General features: G+C 36.6%; 2 protein-coding genes across 4 annotated transcripts; one reads left to right on the top strand and one right to left on the bottom strand.

Annotated features, from left to right (window-relative positions):
• Positions 1–5: 5 nt before the first annotated feature.
• LOC144447440 (nuclear envelope phosphatase-regulatory subunit 1-like) lies at positions 6–5,536 on the bottom strand. Its single transcript, XM_078137470.1, has 6 exons — positions 5,501–5,536; positions 4,384–4,455; positions 3,179–3,252; positions 2,496–2,605; positions 1,649–1,703; positions 6–1,248 (listed from the first exon to the last, which is right to left on the bottom strand). Exons 1-6 carry the CDS (start codon positions 5,520–5,522, stop codon positions 1,210–1,212), a joined length of 372 nt encoding a protein of 123 aa, XP_077993596.1. The 5' UTR covers positions 5,523–5,536; the 3' UTR covers positions 6–1,209.
• A 165-nt stretch (positions 5,537–5,701) lies between these two features.
• LOC144447378 (uncharacterized) lies at positions 5,702–23,639 on the top strand. 3 transcript variants are annotated; one of them, XM_078137364.1, is made up of 11 exons: positions 5,708–5,822; positions 8,279–8,389; positions 8,837–9,141; positions 9,964–10,071; positions 10,620–10,725; positions 11,711–11,851; positions 12,135–12,266; positions 13,163–13,402; positions 14,110–14,309; positions 20,168–20,455; positions 22,162–23,639. In XM_078137364.1, the coding sequence occupies exons 3-11, from the start codon at positions 8,850–8,852 to the stop codon at positions 22,875–22,877; spliced, it is 2,223 nt and encodes a 740-aa protein (XP_077993490.1). In that variant the 5' UTR covers positions 5,708–5,822; positions 8,279–8,389; positions 8,837–8,849; the 3' UTR covers positions 22,878–23,639. The 3 variants fall into 3 exon arrangements, with proteins under 3 accessions (XP_077993491.1, XP_077993489.1, XP_077993490.1); XM_078137365.1 differs by lacking the exon at positions 8,279–8,389 and having other exon boundaries at positions 5,702–5,822; positions 13,178–13,402; XM_078137363.1 differs by lacking the exon at positions 8,279–8,389 and having other exon boundaries at positions 5,702–5,822.
• The last annotated feature ends 620 nt before the right edge of the window (positions 23,640–24,259 follow it).

Genomic DNA, 24,259 nt, shown 5'->3' with positions numbered 1-24,259 from the left:
GTAGTATATTTCTTTACACGAGTACATTTAAATATTTGTAATACATGAATATTGTAGCCTTTGTCATCCTTGGCTGAAAGAAAATTAACTGATACATGTAATGAAAAAGACGCTAATTAACTATGTTTTCCAGTAATTGGAAAATTGAATGTTCTTACCCCTACACCTCTCATTTCTACAATGATACATTGAGTGTACTGACCATATTTCAAAGTAAATTACATGGTGTTCGAATAGAAAACAAAACATTCTGAACACCAGGGTGCACTTCCAAGAGCACAGTTGTTGTAGACTGTTAAACTGTAACATACAGCTGCTAGTGAAATCTAGTATGCCGTATCCCAGTTACTTACTCTTCAGCCTTACTTTTCGAATGAAGCGTCACATAAAAGTGTTCTGGTGAAAATTTTGATGATGTGTGCCAAATGCCTGGTATTACTAGAAGCCCTTGGCAAAATGGTTGTGCATGAAACGCATGGGTTTGGAAAAATGAAAGAATGTTATAAAAATGTGTCAAGAAATGTTTGGAAAGGGTTATTTTCAAAGTCCAGTACTGAACAATTCGATCTGGCCATCACTTCTAGGCAAACGCCAGTGTCAAATTAGCACCCCAAGTCACCAAACCATACAATCTTCAGTCTTTATGTTAACGGAAGTAGGAGGCATATCTGGTGTACACACAAATGCATGTGTAGCGTAGGTTATTTGAGCACCACTAATGGTTATATGTTGCTATTGACAGAAACGTTATAAGATACACAAATGGCAGGGCCCATGGTACATCTGCCAAAGAAAAATGGCAAAATACACATCTGTTTTCGAAAAGGATGCACATCTCACAATGCAAAACATTTTTCCATCATTTTGAAATATCCTTAATGCATATATAATGGTTCCAGTTGCTCTGCAATTGCCCAAGAAAACTATTATTGTATTTGGTTCAATGGTTTATCTTAACTAGTACTATGTAAAAACATTTCATGATTGATATTTTTTGTGTCATCACATCGGACTTCAAAGTCTTCATAACCACTAATTATCAAAAATTGGCTACTGTGACGGAGCTCACAAAATCTTCCTGCTTCATTTTTTGCATCACAAACACAGTTGAAGGTCTTTAAATATGGACATTGTCATGAGGTTTATCAAATTTGTTATTTGTTTCTAGCACATACACACACACATACAGTTCAACGGCATCATCTATCGTCATGTGGTCGGCCTTGGTTTCAAAATCAATTTTCCAGTCTGCAAGAATAATACACAGATGACATTATCATCATTTCAACTTCTGAATACCCACAAGTTTGTGTTCATGTCATCCAGTACCCCCCCCCCCCCCTCCATGATGCTACTAAGGTACTGTTGAATAGCACCCCCAGTGGCTGCACTATACAATCTTTTGTTTTTATGTTAATACAATACCTGGTGCAATAAATGTAGGGTAGATTATTTACCAATGGCTGCATTTTACTGTCGATACAAGTGTTACCAGACATCTGGTACCCACCAGGAAACATGTGGATACAACCGTAGAGGTTCCCCCCCCCCCCCCCCCCCCCCAGATTTCGAAAATAAAACACAAAATTCATGTAATTTCAAAACATTAATCTCAGTGACAGGCAGACAGTAGTAATGATATACTTACATCATCACATGACATATTATAATCTTGTAGAACTGTCCGAACCCTTGCTGTTATTCTGTATCAATTTGTTAAGGAAATGACACAAAGAAGCAATTTCCATTAAAAGTTACATAGGCTGAAACTGGACACTTTTTTTTTTTCCATAATTGGCCTAAAAAGATCTAACAAAAAAATTGTGTGATTCCAATTATGCTCAATTTAAGAATAGGTGGAGTAGGTAGATTTTTTATTTCATTTCTTTTATATATATGATCCTACATGATATTTTTTCATATGTGAGTGTCTACTTCAGATAGTTATGTTTTCTGTTGTTTTCCATATGGTCTCTGTGTTATTGGTTTCTTCTCATCAGATGTACAGCCATTACAGATTGGAAGAACAGTTTAATATTTTCTTTCTAAGTTGATGTCAGTTTCCGCATCCACTATTTCTTGCGAGACTTCACAATTTTTGCGATTTTATTATTATTTTTTCTTGAATACGTAAACAAAGTTTAGGGTCACCATGAAAAACTAGGTGGGAGTCGGGTAACTGGAACCAAACAAGTTTTTTATTAGGCCCACAGAGTAAAATCTCTAAAATACTACCACACTGCCTCGACACCTGACATTAGCTTGCAAGCATCACACCTCCTGATTTATAATGTGCCTTCATGCCGCACTTGTCTCACATGATACTAGATTCCCACCTCTGTTACTGACACTCCCCACCTAGCAGATTTCAACCCTCTGTTACGGAGGTTCCTCACAATAAGTATGGTACAAGGTATTGTAATCTGTCAGTTTTATAAAATTTCCTAGCTCTGTTAACAGATCCCAAACCTTACTAAAACACTGATGAAGGATACATTGACGGAGCAACCACTCTTTTATGGATTCCACCCAAAAATAAGACAATTAACGTTATGCAGCTGATTGTGAAGAAAGGATGGTTCCATAGTGAATGAATAAAAGCAACCTGTAATAGAAAGTAAAGATATTTATGATTTGGAATTTTTTAAATATTTATTAATAATTCTACTTTGTTTCAGACTTACAATTAGTATCATGTGTCATCACCATGACCGTGTTACAAATATATTTTATCTTGGATATCTGATATTGTCCAAACAAAGTGTTTGAGACTTACCATCAATTTCATTGGACATCATCACCCAATCACCCAAAACTTAAAAAGTTAGTTTCATTTAAAATCTCCAAAACAGGATGTGTTTTGAACTTAGTTAGTTTCATTGGACATCATTCAAAGTGACATATAGATTTTCACCAGTAAACTTAGTCAGTTTTATCTGGCATTAATTGCCCAAACAGAGTGTGTAAAACTTGGCCAGTTTCAGACATGCATGTTTCTGTTAGTATGATGTTGGTAGATAATGACAATACAGGCAGCCATGGCAAGTTTACGGATAGTAGTAGACAAGCTAGCAAACAAACTAACACAGTTAAACACACTCATACCCCCCCCCCCCCCCCCCACACACACACACACACCCACACCCACTGGGCCACACACACAATATATCTAACTTACTTGAGAGGTCATAGGGTCAAACAACCATGTCCATGCACCAGTTGCTGTACAAACAGATACCACTATCAAGATAACTGTCAAGTGAAATTGATAACACAAAAATTCATTAGTTTGGTAAATCAAATGAAGTACAAGGGTCATAATACACAACAGAAAATGATATACAGTTATATTTTAATTCATATTCACTATTTTAGTTTACAATCTTCAAACGTTTATCTAGTTTCTGAAATCATCAACAGTAAAAGACTTGACTACCAGCTTTGTTGTCTTGTGATGATTTGATATTGAATGGGCTATGTGTGTTAGTAGTAGTAGTATAGAAGTAGTAGCAGTAGTAGTAGTAGTAGTAGTAGTAGTAGTAGTAGTAGTAGTAGTAGTAGTAGTCGCCGTCATTGTCGTCGTCGTCGTCGTAGTAGTAGGCTTGTATGTCACCTTAGTGAATAAAACTTGACTAGAAGAGTGAGGAGCTTATTGCAGTGAAGAAAGTGTTATGTACAAGGTAAAAAAAGAAGCTGTGTGTGTGTGTGTGTGTGTGTGTGTGCATGTGTGTTTTTCATATCTGAAATGGCTGTTACCCAAAACAACTTTTCCTTCCAACATTCTTATACTTGCTGATACAAAATTTGTAGTGTACAAATTGGAAAAGCAAGAGAGAATCTGAGCTTCATAATGAGTGAAGTAAACATGAATTCAAACCGGTTATAACTGATTGTGTGGAAATGTAAACACATATCACTCTAATTGATAACATTGTACCATTCTATCCTGACTGACCATCAGTACCTGGTAGGAACTTAGCATGCCACATTGTATCTTATAGACTATTAGTACTAAATAACACTAGAAAAAACAATATACCATAATACATAAAGTAAATAATAGTACATGTACAGTTGTTGACCATACATCTCTGAATGATACCTTGTCAAGTTGAGTCGTTTAATAAAGACTTGGATGCTGAGATAAAATGCAGTATTTCATTCATTTTAAAGTACTGAATTGCCATTGATTTGAACTTAGGTGGAGGTGATGTATGAGGCTCAGTGCTGGGAACATTCATTAAATGTATTACAATTGCAATAACAATAGCAACAGTTGATAATATGTTTAACGGAAGCATTTCATCTCATTAAAATCCAAATTTTTATCCAACAAAGTGAATACACAAGGTATCTTTTCCCCTTTAATACTGTTTGACTTACTCCGACTTCTCCGTGTTGCAGGTCCTAAAAATGCTATGTATTCCGTCAAACGTCTTTCAAATGACTTCAGATCTAGTATTAATATACAAATAACGTGATTAACATTCATAAAACCTTTGAAATGAGTTGTAATATTCATTTACAGTCCCAATATGGAAGTTTCAACTTTGTGAGGGGGGGGGGGGGGAGGTTTAGATCTTAATCTGTTCGAAGTGTTAATGGCAGGAAATATCTAAATTCAAAAGCACAAATGCCCATATTGGGGTTATAACCTTTTGCCCTGACTGAAAATGATATGGTGCTTTTTATATAAAAGATTTTCAAATGGTTAGATTACTAAAATTTGAAATGTCGCGGATCCTGGTGCCAACAGGGTTTAAATCGTACTCAGTACTGTAATAAACAAATGACACCGTAAGCTTTCAGGACAGGAATGCGGAAGTAGCTCTCTGTACAGCAGATCAACATAGGACATAAATTGTATGGCTTTTCAGTTGTAACATCACAGGAATTTCAAAAAAAATGTGCAGTAAATAAGTTTTTATTTGTCAGGAATCACAATTCTTGTGTATATTTTGGTAAAGGGTCAGGAACATCGGAATATCTGTTTCTCAGTCACAGTCAATCTCGCCCAAAACACTTCGTGCTTCGGAAATCAGTTGAGCGATTCTTCTACATGGTTTTCAAAGAAGTTCTTAGCCTGGAGACTTGGCTGGTTGATTCTACAATCTGTCTGGAATGACATTTTCAAGCCAAGTCTCTGGGCTAAGGGGTTCCTTCCACTGACACTTGTGATTTTTGATAGATTAATATGTGAGAATGCATGAAATTGTCTATAAAATTGTCTAAATTATGTTTTCTACATTAGTGGAATTATGCAGTTCAAAAAAAACAATATCATTCTGTCTTGTTCACATCATCAAAAAAATCTGATGGGTTACAAGTGTCTGTGGATGCTCTATATTTTTTCTTCGACTTCGTTCAATATAGAATGAACAGTAATAGTTCGTAAATAACGGGTAATTCATATACCACAGACTGACAACGATTTCGTCTATCATTTTAAAGTGTCTAGATTAACGGATAATGCGTATTAATCGTATTTATTTACACTAACCTTCTGCTTGTTCCAGAGACATGTTGACTTCCGCTATTAAACTGCTCAAGTCTCGTGCAAGACGAGACATTTTTATGTGACAGGTATAGGTTTCAGTTCCTAATTTTGATTGGCCCATAATTGGCATAACAAATGAAGTGTATCATCAACAACCAATCACTGTAAGGCTTTTACAAAGTGTTAGGTTTTGTCTCACTCTCGGGTTAGTGGTGAGCAGGATCTAGGACGCCGTGACATGTGCGGAACATCACCAATCCTCACGAAGAAAGTGAAGCAAAACTATAAAATATTGTTCATAGTGAGTGAAAATTAATCTCCGTCGGTAAGTAAGTCTGTATTTCTTCAAACAGACCATGTTTAAAGTTGGGCAGAAAAAGGCGACGCGGCTTGAGGCCACGACTCCAAGTACAACGAATCGAGAGGATAGGGGTGTCCATTGTGTACTGTATTAAAATTTAAATGCAAATGCATGCATTCAGAAACATTCGCAAAGACTTTTCTTCTCCAGAGCAATATATTGCACCGGTCCTAGCCAAACGTCGAAAGTGGTTATCATTCGGGTATCTATGGCACTTGAAATGTGATACCGCACACGAGAGTGACGTTGACGTCCGTGACTCGAGTCAGAGAGAGAAACAAAATACATGTCTTGCCCACGACCGTTTGTGGCGTTGTTGGATACTGACAGCTACAACATGTACAAAAAATGTAGGTTACATTACAACGGAACAGCCTTGAATCATTTGGTATTATTGCATATAGCAAGTGTAAATTCAGGGAAGGGTTTTAACTAATTTAAGGGAAGACTGCTTTTAAAATCATTCACAGTTGCAATAATTGTAATTTGTAGCGTTAGTTTTGATTTTGAGGTCGTCCCCCCCCCCCCCCCCCCCCTTACGGTGTTTGACTTTTCGTTCCGAGGTTTAATATCAAAACAACCCTTCAATTCCTGGTTGGTTAACCATCTTTCTCCCAAGGGGTATTACATGTATTTATAAACATGCCATTACTAGTTGGGAGAATGAGGATGATTAACTCAGCCGGGTGCGAAGATCTGCTTTGCAAATTTTGGCAGATTTTTTATGCTAAATTGTGCCTTACTTGCCGAACAATCGGACAGGAAATAATTTCCTAACTCCAACATTAATATTGAAGCCTTCAAGAGACAAGAAATGTTCAAATGTACCCTAATTCTGTCAAAAAATAGCCTAAGTAGCAAAATACCACAAGATTTTTGAATAGGTAATACGGCAGGTAGTTTGGCAAGATCACACAAACTTGAGTGAGATGTCGGCTTCAGGGCTTCTATTATTCACTCACATTTAGAACAGATAAATGCCAAGACTGTGAATTTATTGTTGTCAAGATACAAGAAAACCTTATTATCTCTCGTAAGAGAAATTATGGTGACTCATATTTTGCAGACAGGAATGATTTCTACATGTAATTCCGTCACAATTATTGTCACCCAATTCAGTGCAAAAAAAATTTTCACTCACTTTTTCAGACCATGTACGATAATTTTGCTTTATTCGTCATCACTTTTACTTACTTTGTAATGACATCCTTATGTATTCTTTGAATAAAGTTCACCATCATGTTCTTTGAGAGCAACCAGTGATGATAATACCATCTACCTGTGATTCCAGTATGTTTCTCTAAGACATATTAAATTGTGTTTTCGTCATACATTGGCTTGTAGTAATAAACAAGAATTCATTCTCATTAGTCCTTCCCCTCTCTGTCCTGCAGACCTGTAATATAATACATATGAATTACTAATAAAATGTAACAGATTTTTGGTGCAAATGCAAAATATATGACATACCATGTAACCCAACATGGAGTTATGACAGACAAATTGGCAAGTGAGTTAACTGTCAATTTTGGCCAACTGCAGATTACATGTACATGTATATCATAAAAACCTAGTAATTTGAATATTTTGTGCCGCATGCAAATATTAGGGAAGCTGTATGTGTATTTTAGAATTGTCAAGAATTCCTATGTTTAATGTATATTTATGTGCATGCATCACACCGGGAAGATAAGACAGAACGATAATGTTCATTTCAAAGTCATAGTAGCCAATGTTTTGTCCTTTTGTGCTCTGTAGGCAGCAACACACACACTACAAAAGTGCAGTAAAAGTAACATTTTGTCTAAAAGGTGGTTCGTTTATCTGAGGTACATGTATGCTGGTACAAATGTATCCTGTAGTCTTGGGAGCACGGCGGACGCTATGACGTTTTTCAGCAACCATCACTGACGTTTTCAATTTTTACATTTTCCTTGCCTCACAATCAATAAAGTTTACATCCTATATATCTGTTTCCGTTGACTGGAATACGACATGTAATATATGCAAGTATTACACTAAGTGCTGATGCAGTATAATCAACCATAGTTCAATTCTCTTACATTTAAAATTGTAAGCTCCAGGGCTTCAGATTAGTAGTCCAGGTGCATACATGTAGACTACTAGACATTGTACATGTATGTCGACAACCAAATTTAGATGGTGGTAATCTGTTTACCAATGGAAATCAATAGAAACTTGTCATGTTCAACACATCTTTTTTGTCATTCTCAAACTTGTCATTCACAACAGTTCACTTGGTTAAATCTGCCTACCGGTACCAAGTGTAGGAGTAAAAGTTAAGCTCCAAGCTCTGTCATCGTTTTTGTTATTTGCAACAAACTTCGTACTGAAAGTCAAGGTCCACTACTACAATGAATAAATGCACATGTAAGCAGTCGTAAGTTTTTCTTGAACAGGTACGGTACATCACAAATATCTAGGGAAAACCATATAAGCAGGGGAACTAATTGGAGATTGGATCAGAAGGAAAACGCAAACGGCTTACAATGCAACCTCTTCTCTGCTGTGTAAGTTTTAATGAAATTTTGGTGTAGTGACTGTGTCGCTTGTCTCATTTAACACAACTGTTTGTCATTCTCATTGACTACATGTACATGTATGTGCACTCTAATGAAAGAACATTTTTTGTGTTGGGTCGATAATGATACAGAACAAGGTTATAACAGTGTGCCTTCTAATGATAGCCAAATTTTGTTGTTGCAAGTCAAAATGAGAAAAAAACTGGCATTTCTTGTGAGTCACTGCATAGTAGGAGATAGTGGTAGACCAAATTTTGGTGCGTGACTAGAAATTATGTGTGACAGTGGCATGTCAAAATTGGCTTAGAGGGCCCACTGCAGTAAGAGCATCACCAAATTTTGGTGTGTTAGAAAAAATTGGTGTAATTGGCCTCAAGGGCTTACTCCTGTCGACGGGAAAGTATAATACAAGCAATGTAACTAATATTATTGCAGGAATGTCCAAGACATGAGCAGTAGCAGGATTGCTGGTAGCAGAGAACGTAGCCGCTCCCGTGAACGTTCGCCTATACATGATCAAAGTTCGACTAGTTCGTATTTGAAAAGAAAAAGAAGCAGTAGCATATCATCGTATTCAAGAAGTCGCAGTCGGAGCCCTGGCTCTGGTCTTGCTAGTAGTTATACAAACAGCAATTTAAAACAAGATATTGACTCTCGTGTTTTTATTGGAAACCTTGCCACCGAGCTCATCAGTCGCAGTGAATTGCACGATTTGTTTTCCAAGCACGGTGAAGTTAGAGGTATGTTCAAAAATTTACAGTAAATTTACAAATATCATAGTAGAATTGTTTAGTATGAATTTAGTTCCATTTACCCTGTAATTAATATAAAATGCTATCACCACTTGTAAAAAATTACAGACAAAAGTACACATCAGCTTTGAACTTTATATAAAGTTGTGCTGAAAATTACTGTAATTTCTGTTTTGTAGTTAGTTGCAAATTTCCAATATACATGTACTTGCAGTAAATCAGAAACTGCTGAAAAAACTTCCAAGTTTATTGCTTCAAATCTCAGTAGTAAAAGTTAAGTTTTTGAGTCAGAGACTTGTATTTCAGTGACTTTTAAGACTGTCTATCCAGATATGTACACAGCTCAAATCATAATTTTGATTAGACTGTAAGATACACTGAGTCATTCGGTCTCCTCTGGAGGGCTGACCTATGATCTATGTGTGAGGGTACCCCATCATATCGTACCTGGCAGACTAAATTTTGATAGGCACAATTTTTTTTTGTATATGAGCCCATGGGCAACACAGCCTTCAAACTCCATGTTCATGAAAACTAACCTAGATGTTGCTACCTGAGACAAAGAAAATAGCTTGGATGTATATTTAGTAGGTAATAGATTGGCTAGTGATTCCACTTGTGTTATATTTTGTGTATTGTAAATTGTACTACAGTCAGTTAGTATCTGTGTATGTTTGTATGCATTAAAACTCTCATAAACCTGAATATTCAAATCCAGACTTTTTTGCAATGATGTCATGATTTGATTGTTTACGGACTTCAAATACAGATCACTTAAACAATAATTTCATATGTGATTTCATGTTTCAGGTGTGTCATTACACAAAGGATTTGCCTTTGTACAGTTTAATATTAAAAGTGACGCTGAAGCTGCTGTAAAGGAATTTGCAGGAACATTACTAAAAGGAAAGAGAGTCGGTTAGTATTTGTCCATCTTATGAGTATGGGTAACAATGTGTTGTTTCAATTTAATTTGTTGACTTTTACACGTTTTCATGATTGTTATTACACATGTACATATACATCTTTGTGTCATATTAAACCACAAACTTTGCTCGTTATACTACAGTAGTACACAAAGTAGAAATATCAATATTTCTTTTAATCGAAATATTCCTGTTTATCTCTTTATTATGGACAAACACACAACCCACCCTCGGCTGGAAGAATATTAGATACATGAGGTCATTGTGTAATTTTAACGCTTAAACTATTGCATAATACAAATGTCAGTATTTCCTGTTATCAGAAATTAGATGTGTAGTAAAGTATCATTGTGTTATTTCAAGGCATAAACTGTACTCATTCATTATACTACATATAGTACAAATGCCAGTATTTTCTAAAATTCTTTATGGTTCTGATATATCCAAACTACAATTTGGATTTGACATGTATGGAGTTTTTGTAGAGCATAATTTATCACTCGCGTTACTTTCTAACGACTTGTCCTTTAACCTTTCTAGACTGCAATCTTGCTGGTGAACGCAAAAAAGGAGACCCACCTAACAGAGGAAATATGGATAGAGAGCGTGAACGCGACAGAGGCAGTAGGGAAAGTAGCAGACTAAGGTATGATACTGTAATGGACTTTGCATTTTAGTGTGTGTCTGAAGTTTTACCTAGCATTACAGTGCTTTCTTTCGAAGTACTGCAACATACATTGTACATTGCTGAACTTGTTCTGATCATGCATTGACATCGATTTAGTAGTAATGACATTGCCTGCACAGAGGCAAAATTGAATAGCAGTTTTAATTTGATAATGCTGGTGGATGGACGTACAGTTATTTATTGTTGGAAATAAACCCTGTCTATTGGGTGACATTATCGCTAAAAATACAGCCCAACAGAAACAGAGTGATGTCTAACAACAATAAACCTTGATAACTGTAAGGGACGATCGATCACACAATGTCACACAAGCTCAATAAGCAAAATTCGTTCCTTTAGGGAGAGGGGTTCCGGTGTCATTGCGATTGCTGAACTTCATTTTGGTACTTCTAACCACATTTCGACGGAAAACCTTCACTCCTTCAATGATAACAGCTTTTGTATTTACTACTGAGATGTTAATAAATTGATAACAATTTACTTCTAACGTGAGATATGGTGCTGGGTTTCTGGTGGACTTTAATGTGTTTACAATAATGTTTTTACATTACATCAATCATAGTGGTGTGACTGCTACAGTTTTCATCATAGTATACATATGTAAATGTTTGATGTTGCTTTTGTCAATGTTCGTTTAGGTAGGGTGTGGGGGGGGGGGGGGGGTGTGTGACCGAAATGAATGCTGATCATTTGTTGAGCTTGTGCGGTATTTTGCATCGTCCTTAAAGAGATGCCACATTTTAGATTTGTTATTTTAGTATGATAAGCACAATTGCAATATTCCCTTGATCTGACACTACTAAGTTTTGCACAAGACACAAACTTACTTTGGTTACAATGGTATGTATGAATATGTTGCAGTAGTACATCATTCATACTCCAATTGGACGCACTGTAAATCCTCAGCGTAGATGCTAATAGCACATTCTATTCTTGTATGCAGAGATTATGATCGTTTTGATGCCTATGAAAGGGGTTACGATAGAGACGGTAGAAGGTCACCACGTGATCGGTCTCCTGTACATGTACCTGTAAGGGGAGATCCCTATGATGACCGATATAGAAGAGAAGAGCCACCTCTAAGGTATGTAACATATATACCTTGTAATGTTTTGTGAAATCTTGTCCAAGTATAAAAATTGTTTATGTAGATACAGTATACAATAAACAGTAAAGTGTTTCTGGCCAAGATGTTTCGCTCAGGCTTTGCTTAGCTGCCTCAGTAGGCCCAATCCATCATACTAATTATTGCTTGGCTAGAAACACTTCACTGTGTATTGTATATGTTCAAATGAAACTGCTTCGTGTATATGTAGTATAATTAGAATGTTAGTAACCAAACATTGTTTTGTCTTTCACACTTGTAGGCGTGCAGAAAGGTTTGTTGATGATCCATATGATCGCCGTGACCCATACCCACGTCGTGAAAGAGTTCCTGATGATTACTACCGTGAAAGAAGAGATGAAAGATACAGAGATGAACGAGATGACCCTTATAGGTAAATTATGGATGAGGTGAAAGGAAGGCTATTTACCCATGAAAAGGTTTCATTCAGTAAATGTTATGAAATGGAGTTCTATCAGAGCAGAGTAACAAAGTTGGCTAAGCCCTTTTGTATAAATTGTCATTTCTGATCTCCCATTTGGTGTACTATATGAAAGCTATTCTCCAAATATTTTCATTTACTACAAAAATTACCTCAACCGTCACCAGGCCCAATATTCTATGTTTCTGGTTTTACAAGTCCTGGGTCCACTTGTGGTGAAGTTCTGACACCACTGAAATCGGTTTGTGGGGGCCACACTCGGTTTTTCCAGCATTATTTACTTCCTTCGTTCATTCCAATCAGCTAAGTTTGACGCTAGGTTTGTGTAAACTCTAGAATTGAAAAACCTTCAGCTGCCTTGTTGTGGCGATGATGGTATTACTGGGTTTGAAACTGTTTTGATAAAACATGTATAGTAATCTGGAATGACAAATTCCCATAACGTCTTAAAAGCAGGAAGATGAAGCCAGCCCCTTGGTCTCATCTAGAATCATACTTCAGACGTTTTCATGCCCAGCTGTCTTTCTACTATTCCATAGTTCACTCGGTCTAAAAAGAGCCGACCATAAAATGTCATAAGTCATTTCAGTAATTTTCAAGAGGACAAGTCAATTCTCGCCAGTGAATTTGCTACATTTTGGATCCCTCTCTGATCAAGATAAGTTGGTACCTTGCAGGGCTATTGTTGACAAACAGGTGTCATCATACGCTACCTTAGTTATCCGTCAGAGACCTGCTCGTGATAAGAAGTTGGCAGGTGTTCTTCCTTTTATTTTGTGTGTTCTGCCCACACATATGTAAATGTTCTGTGCATTCAAAGGACCATTGTGGTGTTGTTTTAAAAACAGGGATCCTTATTACAGACGAGACAGCTATGAATTGAGAGAAAGAGAGCGTGAAAGGGATAGAGACCGGGAGAGGCTTGGAGAAAGGGAAAGAGAAAGAGATCCTTATGCTCGTCCATTCCGTGATTACCCTGAACCAGCAGAACCACTACCCCCTCCTCCTGTTGCTGCTGCTGCTCCTCCTGCTAGTGCTGTCCAGAGACCAATTGACTGTGAAATTATTGTGGTCAATACTCAACAAAGGTGAGTCATTGAAACACTTTATTCAACCCACTAGGGGAAATGTCGACAGTTCACACAGACGAAATCACAACTAAAACAAAAAACTACCTGCATTGTAGAATGGTAAAATAATCCCATAAAGATAGAATACATTAGGAAGTATGATTGCAGTTGCCATAGTGATCACAGACTGTAAATGGTACAGAGGACAGTTTAAAACAGCTGTTTTAGCAGTTGCTGGAAGGAATCTACTACTCATGGCTATTTGAATGCTGAACTAGCATATCCAGTGTCTGAAAAATTTCAGATGGTGCAAGTGTATGCACATAATACAAGTTACTTTCCCCTTTACAAAAATGCTCTTTTAACACATTTGTCAGATATTTGATGGCAACTGTTTCAGAAATGTTAGATATTGAGTTATATTAATTGTAATGAACATCAGCAAAAATTCATTGACGTCTTTCTACCCCTCAAGTCACAGTTTCAGAATATATTCTTCTACATTGTGGGGTGGTGGATGCCGTACACCAATTTGAGTGAGACAATTGTCTTTCGGTTTTCAAATTGTAGGACACGTTACATTTTGCATGGTTCTGTAGTGGGTTTGTCGTTTCAATACATACAACTTACTATATTAATAAAAAGAAATATTTTACAAAGTATGGAAAATACAAATGTTGCAACATAATCCATAATGTGGGTGTTACACTATGTCTTATTTGTAGAGAATATGCTGAGGTAGTGGAGAGGCACTTGAAGCAGCTGGGATTGATTGTTGATGCGACTTACCTTGGAGCAGATATTTCACTAGCCCAAGCCTTAGATGATGTGTCAAGACGTGGTGTACTGTATGCCATCATTATTACCAGTCAACACTCCATGCACAGATCAGTCACACTCAACATACTTCACGGAACACCACAGGGTAAGAAATGCTGTCTGGATGTGTGTGTAAACTCAGTGTACAGTTAGATTGCTTTCATACATGTGATGTTAACAATACTGATTGTGTGTATATCATCTCTTTATTTTGTGTGGGTCTTGTAGAAATGTGTTTGTTTGTCATATTGTCAGTGTATATATTTTCATCCGTGTGTGTGTGTGTGCATGCGTGCGTGCGTGTGTGTGTGTGCGAGTGTGTGTTACTGACATTTATGGAAATATAACATTGCTCAAGCAAGCTGACAAACTACTACCTCCTGTCTATGTTGAAAAGTGGAACTATTTAGGATTATCACCATGATGTTCGTCTTTTATTTCAGCTTAACAATTTCTTACTTTTATTAACAGTCTAACCTTCCTTCTGAAACTACTCCATGATCTTGATCTCACAGTATCAAAATGAGGTTTGATACAATGTATAAGTTCACCAGTCTGTTGTGTTTGAACTGTTTATGCAGTATACATGTAGATTTTTCCTCCATGAAAAAGTAAGGAATTTGCTACAGTAACAAGTATCTGATTTGGATCATGTGAGCCGTCAGGACTATAACAATGATTTTAAATCCATCATACATTTGAATTTGACCAATCATATCGCGATTACGCGTTGTTCTTCATTTCGGTATCATTACATTATACAACTTTGATGTCCTACGTCTGCTGACATCAATGCCATTAAAAATATTGTTACCGTTTTCTGAAAACTTGTTACCGTGAACAACAAGTTCCTATTCAAATATCATTCGCGTTCCATTTTCTCAGTTTTAAAAATGTCGTCAGTTTCAGCATTGTGAACTGCAGCATTCTCAACACAGTATTTGTACACATTTGTTATATTGATGCCTGTATAAACAGTCTAACACATGCCATGTTTGTCACTGTTTTCTAATTTCTGGTATGCCTCCGCATTCTTCAATTGTAGTCACAGGAACAACCCCAATACATCATATCTGAAAGACAATTTGTTCTTTAACCTCGCAGCAAGCAAACTATGTATTGAAAAACTGTTATATACATTGTATGTAAGTTTTGCAACACACGTTTTCTGCAGCAAGTACAAGCTATTTTCTTCAGACATTATTAACTGGAGTTCCGAGATACTAGTTACTGCCAAGAGACACCTTCACGTGGTTGCATTTTTGTAACACCATATTATTATGAGGATATATCGGTAGAACATCCAGATTTGTAGCGAAATGTGCATATGCCATATCCATTATCGTTTATCATGTTTGCATTTTATGCGTATGCATGTACGATGTTCGTTTATCGCGTGACTGTTGACATCAATATGTGATTATCGTAAGTTTTTTAGAATGATCTAGATTCAGCCAGGGTGTACATATCAGCTATCCTTTACCTTTTGTGTTGCATCAGCATTATTGTACACATTTATGACCATTGTTTATTGTGTGACTGTTTGACGCCGTAAAACATGATTATCGTAAGACTGTGATCATTCAGATTTGTCGTGAGGATGTACATACCATCTATCATCTATCGTGCTACTTCTGCATATTTGTGCATTGAATGAAACTTGTTTGTCGGGTGACTCTTTTTGCATCAAAACGTGGCTATCAATCAAATTTTTTAAGCATCAACAATATTTGTAGCACAGATGTACAAATCAACTATTGTTGTAGTACATTGAAGTATTATTGCACATATTTACAACTATTGTATATTGCGTGACTCTTGTACCTAAAAACGTGATTATTAAAGACTAGAAACATTGGAATTTCTCGTGAGTTTCTACAGTTCTTTATTGCGTGACTTGTTTACATCATAAAACAAGATTATCGTAAATTCGTGGAATCGCTCAGATTTATACCAGTGTTCTCCCTAGCATCAGACTAGAACTCAGACCAGTCATACCCTCTGTAGTTGCCAGTTGGAGACTTAGAGGAGAGGACTTTGTTGCGTTTGGTGGCTATGATGTTATGGTTTTTACAGAAAATGGAGTGTTCGGAATGTGATTTTGTTATCAAGAGGACATGTCAGAGTTATGCGAAGGTTTAGCACCGTTGTTATTTTCGTCAGGAGAACAGCCTGAGATTCAAAACGGGTCTTCGCAGAGTTCTAGAGTTGAAATGAGTCTATCTTTATCAAGTGTGCATATATCATAATGCAGAACGTAAAGTAGCAGATGTGATTGAAACCCCATTCCTTGTATGTGGAGAGACATACATTTCGTTACTGTTTGTCTCCTCTTAATTATAGTGTTTATAATCTAATGGTAACTCCATTAACGCCAAGTGTTTGAGCTATTTAATTGTGCCATGATGTAGACACATGTCATTGCCACTACGTCGCCTAGTGGTAAACAAGCAGACAGTTTGATGGAGCCTGTCGACCTGAACAGGCAAAGTGTTACTCATAAGTAATAAGATTATTAAGAAGCCTTGATTGTGGTTTAAGAACTTATATTTACTATGCTTTGCCGACCTGCTGAACATGTTTAAGGAGACGCGTTTTGTTTCATAAAGGTCATTAACTGCAGATATTCTAACCTTTTTACCAAAGATGCACAATTGTGCATCCATCGCTTGTGTGGCTGTGTATTTCGTATCGTTAACATAAACATAAGTACATAAACTGCATACATTAATTGCAGATACACATCCGTGTTACTATTTTCTGCCATGATACAGCGTGTATGTAGTCAAGTCGCATGTTTTTCCCCGACAACTTAATACCGTGTAATTTCATGTTTTGTATAAGAAATGCGTAATAACATCTTGCATATTGTGATAGTGATATTCAATTATGTTACTGTCATTGCAAGTTTGATTGCACCTAACTGTATCAAGAAACCAACAAATCCATGTATGTTTAACTACAAAACCTACATTTTGTCTCAGAAATGTGTGTATGTAAAAAACTATATTTGTATCTTCAGGTGGCGTGTTTTGATAGCTTCAGAATCACCAAGACGCGTGTTTTTGTATCATAATAAAACACATATTGAAAACTGACAACAACAAAACCTTTCATTTCGCGACAGACTACACTAGTATGTTACCTTCTTCCAGCCATGTGTTTTCTTCAAAAAAGGCATATCAAACTGTCAAACTTTTAATGAACATCCATTTTGTCGCAGACCCGTGCGTGTGATACTTTTTCGCAGCAGTATGTTTCGTAAGATAAAGTGTATGTAAAACTTCCATTTGTTCACAGAAACGTGAGTATGTTAGTGTCTTCAAAATCACAAAGTGGGCTTAGTTATCGCCCAAAGATTGTGATGTACATACAAGATGCTTTGTATGCTAGCATTCACATACTTTCATGAAATATTATCTTTGTGTATGTTTATCATTTTATGTGTGAGATGCACACATTAGCTACAAAATATCTTTTACTGAACTACATGTAGAACTTTATCATCTAGGTACATCATAAAAATAACAGCCATTTCAATTTCTCCATGACTTCTGCCACAATTGCTACATGTATGTAGTTTTTTAGGTGCGCAAGAGTAAGTCAACCTACTATTTTGATCCTCAAGACTCTCGTATTGAGAAATAACTCTTCATTAAAACTTTTCTCAACTTGTCTACTCTTACTATATTTCTGTGTTTTATCTCGGTAATCGCAACTTAATGATTAATGATTGAGTTGCACATTATTCATTAATCATCTTTCAACGTAAAACTACAACATTTCACATCACAGTACATTTGTGTAGACTCATTTCTGGAAACACTTCTTTTGTGTTAGTGTACATTTACATATACTATATTTGTATTTGTATCTCAGAGAAGCACACATTTGTTGCCATCCATTCTGATATGACTACATGTTTTATACTGGAACTGTAGTATAAAACATTTCGGTGTAATATTGCAGATGGTTGGCAGCTCATAATTTATTAACCCAAAATGGTAAATTTTGACACTCTTCCAATGTATGTTGTAAACAAAAACTGCATTTTAGCTATACAGTTTTGTTAATTTCTTGGTTTTTGGCCAGAAATGCACACACAATTCTTCTACCCGTTTTCAGAACAGTTACGTGACTTTGGTATCATAACCATCAGAAACACCATATCACAGTTACCAAATATCCGGTAATGATCGCAAAGGGTGCCCTGCATTTGGCTAAGTCAGGGCCATAGTTTGGTCGGGGACGCTGATCGTATGGCCTACACGGAGCCACTAACAAAATGTGGTACAAGACTCCAAGCATTCTTAAAAGAGTATTACACTACAGCTGTGATAAGGAATGTGTTGAATATCAGTACATCGGTAGTTGCTAATATACATGTAACCGTACAGCAAGGGCAACATGGAAAACTAATGGTCTGCTGTCTTCTTTCCACTAAAATATTCTATTCTGACCCTCACTTCGTGCCCCATCATCATAACTTGCAAGAAGCGTTCTTGTGACCAAACCATAAAATCTTTTATCTCGCTCATAACCGGAATATGGCGTATTGTATTGGTGATACACATATTCACTATAATCTTTTGTCATAAAGTGCTATGTTTTGTATCACAAAGTATTGTGAAGTTATTGTATTTGTAGCGAGGATGTACATATAAACTATCGTATATTAATGTAGTATCTACATGTACATATATATATATACCATCCTTGCTGCATATGACTGTTTTATATCACAAGACTTAATCATCGTATGGTTATAGAAACAATGATTTGTTGTGAGAATGCGCAAATCAACTGTCGTTTATCATGAAGCATTGACAGTTATGTCCATTTCTTATCGCGATTAAGTGTTTTGTGTTTTAAAACATAATAACCATTTTCGTGATAGAGAACCTTATGAGTTTTCGCGAGTATCATCTATTTATTGTGTTGCGTCTCCGTGGTTCATCTTTACAACTCGCTTTTCACGCGGCGTCCGTGTAAAATAAAACCATGTTTTATCGCAAGTCTACAAAATTATTTCGATTTGTAGCCTCAAATGTAGGATATACAGCTAAAGGTATTGTTCATTGAGTGCCGTCTTCATATTTGTATAAATCGTGTATCGCGTCACCATGTTTTACATCGAACCATGTGACATTGTGATTATCGCAAGTCTACGAGAACGTTCAGATCAACTAATGTTCATCGTGTTGCATCTTCATATTTGTATATACATTGTATATCTGACAATTGTTTATCACGTGACCATGTTTTACATCACACCGTGTGGTTATCGCCAGTCTACGAGATCGTTGAGAATTGTACTAGGATATACTATCAACTAATGTTCATCGTGTGGCGTCTACACAATTAAACCAATTTACAAATAAAATGTATATGTTTATTGTGTTATCGGGTGACAGTGTATTTTGACTTACTTTTGTATCTTAAAATTAGAATATTGTATATCTACAAAAATACCGTTCAGATAAGTATCTTGGATACACATATTTGAATACCACTATAATATCGTGTTGCGCATCATACAATTTGAATATCGTGATTTTGAAGAAAAGCCATACATCATGTTTAATTGGATGGTGTCTTGTATTGTTAACATAACTTTCGAAATTCGGATGTGTGCTCAGACCACTAATATATTATTATCGTTGTCTGAGTCATTTGTCGTTGTGCATCAGATGTCGTTTTGACAGAACTAACTCACATATGTACAAATTATCTCTGTACATGTGATATCTCAAATGCACCACTTCAGTGTTATTTGAATAAATTCATGTTTGTGATTTCTGCCGCAGGTACATGTATGTGAATTGATGTCCGTGTTACTTTTTATTTTGAGTGCAGATATCGGACAATGTTCTCAAATCAAATTCTTGACACAAGGACTCAAAGGAGAGAACTTCATAACTGTCTTTCTCTTAACCCCTTTTCTTTGCCAATTTTTTGTATCAGAACATAGGAATATGCCGTTGGACGATGCTATGGGTCTCATAGCGCGTAACTTCGAACGTTACATGCAAAACCTTCGTGAGAAAAGTTCAGCCTCCACCCTGGCCATGACTCAAGTCGAATTAACGATCCCACAATTGTTATGTTTACTGGCTGATGGAAAGCAATTGACAGCAGATGAACTGAGCCGAGCCATCGTATACTTGCAAGATCGTCACAAGAAGCTGCTTGAAAATCAGGCAGATGGTGCTCCTTCTGCAGCACCAGCTGCAGCTACTGCAGTAGTCGCTGGTAAGTTTGCAAGTGCTGCTGCAAGTATTTTCTCCCATGTATGGTCATTGTCTAGGACAATTTGGTAAATTTCACTTGGATGTTATGTGGTCCCTGAATGCATGTATATGTACTTCAGTCAGTAAACAAATGTTACTGATATTGTACTCGGTTCGTGTTCCATCAAGATCTAATTAATTTCCATCACCAATTGACTGACATTATAGTATGGTCAAAGTTTTAGTTGTATTTCCATTCTTGGGCAGCACAGACAGACATAAACCATTGTCAATTAAGCTATTTATTTTTCTTGGTCTCGCTGTAACCTTGCTTACTACTACCAACACAGGTGGCAGCACTGAAGACTGAAGTCACACAATGACCATTGCCATCTGTCCTTGTTCCACTCCAAAAGAGCGCCCTCAATTTGTCAAATGAACATCAATTTCTTTATACTAGTACAATTTGTAGCTGCACTAGAACTTGCATAAATTTTGCTGTTACAAGTACTTTGTAGAAGAAAGATCCAACCCATTTTCCATTAAACGATGAAATAAGGAGTGAATATGTGATTGGTTTTGCTAGAAAAAAAAATGGGCTACAGCATATCCATATTATACTTTAAAATGACCACTAAACGTGTGTTAACTCCATGGGGAAAATAATAGAATAGCAGTGTCCTTAATAACAAAATTTTGCAAGTTGGTTAATAAGAACGAAAGCATGATCCTATCCTGTCCACATGGTAACACTGAAAGGATAGCACTAATGTGAGAATGTGGAAGTGAAACATCAGTTTTGATTACTGTGCCCAGACTTGGATTACCACTAATCCTTATATGGCTCCTTTGATGATAGTGGCACTATCATCAAAGGAGCCATATAAGGATTACATACTTGTATTTTCTTTCCATGTTTTATTCAATTGTTGTTTTCTTTCCAATCTTTAGTTTTCAATCTTATTCACCTCTTTTTATGAGTGCACATGGAAAGTCAATTTCCAATGCATTTTATGCAAATGGCAATAAAAGTTATATTAATTATTTTGCCCCAATGTGCAGATGATAAGTGAAGCTCATTATTATTACAGAGGATCATTCTTTATGTCAGCACCAACTTTTTCTGAAACTCTGCCAGTCAACTTTTTTTCACCAAATTTGAATCGTAATCCGACATTGGCCCTCTCTTTTGCAAATATGTACTTTCATACAGCTTTATACCAGTATTGATAAGGACGTCTGACTTTCAACATATTTGGTATGGCTTTATCATTCTTCTATTCTCGATAATACAGCAGTGTTCTCCAGGGGCCCTTTTAAAAGGGGTGGCCTGCCCCGCCCCATTAAATGTTGTTCCCATCCCTTTAAATTTCCATACCAGAACTTTGATGTGCCATGATCTCAGGAAGAATTTTGAAGCAATGTGTATTCGTAGAAATATTTATGAACATTTTACTGCTAAACTACAAGTAGCTAAGGACAGCAAGCAGCCCAGGCCCTGCTATTACAATTCTACAAGTAAAGTAAAATGTGCTGGATCATTTGAGTAGCTAGTGTATGATATACGGCTTTCACATTTATGTAAATATATGCAAATCAATATGCTAATAGTTATGCAAATTAGCCACCATCTTAATATTGTGTTCAACTGTGGAGAACACTGATACGGTATATATGGGAGCAGTGTAGGTATGATATGAATATCAATTTATTTGTCTCTGTTTGTAGGTGAAACCAAAGTAGTCGGGCAGCAACAACAGGCAGCACTCCAGGCCAAGATTTTGAGTATCTTCAACCCAAGTGGTTCTTCCGCTGCAGCAGTTAGTCTAGCTAATACTACAACTACGTCATTAGCACCTAGTGTATCAGCTGCATATGGTACCCCAGCAGCTCAACAAATTGCCCAGCCAGCCACTTCACTCCCATCACTAATGTCCCAGTCAATGGCGCAAGGTAGCGGTTTGGCTCAAAAACCGGTTATGATGCCTACATCTGTTTCCAATAATACAAATGCTGTATCACATGCAGGAGTGGCTGGGGGAGCTCGTCCTACTGCTGCTGGCGGTGACCAGGGCTCAGTGCAAGGAGTAGGCATTAATTTTGATAACCCATCTGTTCAAAAGGCTTTGGATAATTTGATTCAAAGTGGGCCCAACTTACTGAAAAATTTAGGACAAGTAGGGCAGTTTGTACAGGGGGTACAAGGAATGTCAGGGTCTGGTGGCCCACAATCTGTAGGGGGTAAAAGTTTATTAGGAGCCGGTCCAGGAACAGCAGGGAATAATGATATGGGTAGGCAACAAAGTCTTGGACATAGGGAACTAGGTCCGCCTAGAGTTATAAATATGGGAGAAGGAGGTATGGGTGGTGGAATGGTTCCTAGAGGACCGCCACCTGGCCCACCACCACGTGGGGCTTACAGAGGAAGAACTGCACGCTACTAGCTTTAGGATCATTGTATTGAATCAAAGGGAACAATTTCAACATTATTTTATGATTTTTAACAGACATTTTAGTACTGTAAAGAAACTCTTTGTTCATTCTATATAAGTTAGAAATCAAAGATTTGTGTTGTATGTTTCAGTTTTGAAAGAAAGAAATTGAGAAATGTAACATTTCCATCTTTGATATATATTAGATTCATAGTTTTTCCGAAATCATTAATCACAGCAGAGTGAATGCAGCATTTATGATATAGGGTTGAAAGTACATATTATCAAATGTTTGCTTCAGAAGACATTTTAGTTACATGTTTCGTTTCGACGTCTTTGTTCTACATGATGTATAGATCTTGAATAAACACTGATTTAGTTCATGTACTCCGTAAGCATAATTGCTTCATATGGACAACCTAGCTAAAAATATGGCAAGAAAATTGATTATTCTGTTTTTTGTAGATTAATTGCAATATGCTGTGATGCCATAAAAAAGGTGCACAGTGGGCAGCAGCAGTATTGTTATAAGCATTGCTATGGTTACAGTCTGTTGCTATGGAGTTGCCGAGTTAAAATAGATATGGTGTGAATGTCACAGGTTATTCTTGCTATTTTTATAGTGTAGTTCTTGTGTCGATTTGGTATCATCTGATCTTATGATAGATACTCTTTATGTTTGAATCACGAATCGATCAAATATGATGCTGCCATGTCACAGTTCAACTTTTAGTATCATTCAAGTTGTAGTACTGGAGTTGTAGTACATGTATGTAGATGTTTTTAAATGTCATTCTTTTTGACTATTTTCAATAAAGTTCAAATGTATTACCAGAATAAATCAGGTTTAAATGAAAAGTCATTCACTCAGTACATCACCTGTACCCTCCATGTTATCATATTGATCTCTTTCGTTTCAGTCCCCTAGAGTTTCTTCCCCAGTACAAAACCCCTCCAGCTGTTTTGACTTTGATTGTCAAATAGTGTGTTGAGCTATCAGTAAAGTTGATTTGTCAAATAAACCATAAATATACTGAGGGAAAGATTTTGGATCAAAGGAATCTGAAAATCACTTTTCGCAAATCTCAACACTGCGAAATTATCACAGTAAATGTACCCTAACCACTTTGGAATATAGTCCTACCCCAAGAATAGCAACAATTGTTACGTGGTACATATTTCTTAAACTTTCACAGTCCAAAGAAGACCTGTCCCCACACATACAGTGAAATTAAAAAGAAAAGTGGATGGTTTGTAAAAAATTATTGGTATCTAAGCAACCTCATTAACTTTAACCATGTTTGCAAACCATCATCCAGTTTTCACTACAAAAAAATGGAAAGTAGATGTTCTCAACAACACTATTGGTTTCTAAAAGCTTTCATGAGCTTTCT

Source organism: Glandiceps talaboti, chromosome 16 (genome assembly GCF_964340395.1).
Source record: "Glandiceps talaboti chromosome 16, keGlaTala1.1, whole genome shotgun sequence".
In the NCBI taxonomy this organism is placed as follows: Eukaryota; Metazoa; Hemichordata; class Enteropneusta; family Spengelidae; genus Glandiceps; species Glandiceps talaboti.
Note: the sequence above shows the minus strand (reverse complement) of the source record. Positions and strands in the feature narration are given on the sequence as shown.